Here is a 400-nt window from a genome sequence, read left to right on the forward strand (position 1 = left end):
CTAAGAAATAGGTCTCTTCCTACACAGTTGTGTCAACTTTCTTGTGATATAGAATTTTGACCCTTGCACTTTTGTTGTAGGTTCGCTCCAAGGCTGGCAAGCATATTTACAACATGATTGATGTCTTACGTGAGGGTAACATGCGATAGTGGTTGGTGAATCGTAAATTTTTACCCCTTTTTATGAAACATTTTTGTTGTACTTGTGGATGTTAATTTATAATAATCAGGTAGATGAAGTTTGGTACTCTGTTTTGTTTCTTATTAGATCTTTGTATGACATGATTCATCTTTTTAAAATGGGTTCAGAAGGCTTGTGATATGAATTTCATTGCACTGCTCCTACTCGTCTTCAGAGTTCGTGTCACAAGGTCTTAATTAGAACATTTGTTCAGTAATGA

At 35.2% G+C, this 400-nt stretch overlaps 1 protein-coding gene across 1 annotated transcript in view; it reads left to right on the forward strand.

Moving 5' to 3' along the window:
* The window catches only part of LOC113341220 (4-hydroxy-tetrahydrodipicolinate reductase 2, chloroplastic-like), a 919-nt gene extending 594 nt beyond the window's left edge, over window positions 1-325 (forward strand). Inside the window, exon 4 of the mRNA XM_026586186.1 lies at window positions 81-325. Within this exon, the coding sequence (XP_026441971.1) occupies window positions 81-149 (69 nt within the window). The 3' untranslated portion in view covers window positions 150-325. The remainder of the gene's footprint in view (window positions 1-80) is intronic.
* The last annotated feature ends 75 nt before the right edge of the window (window positions 326-400 follow it).

Source organism: Papaver somniferum, unplaced genomic scaffold (assembly GCF_003573695.1).
Source record: "Papaver somniferum cultivar HN1 unplaced genomic scaffold, ASM357369v1 unplaced-scaffold_25884, whole genome shotgun sequence".
Taxonomy (NCBI): Eukaryota; Viridiplantae; Streptophyta; class Magnoliopsida; order Ranunculales; family Papaveraceae; genus Papaver; species Papaver somniferum.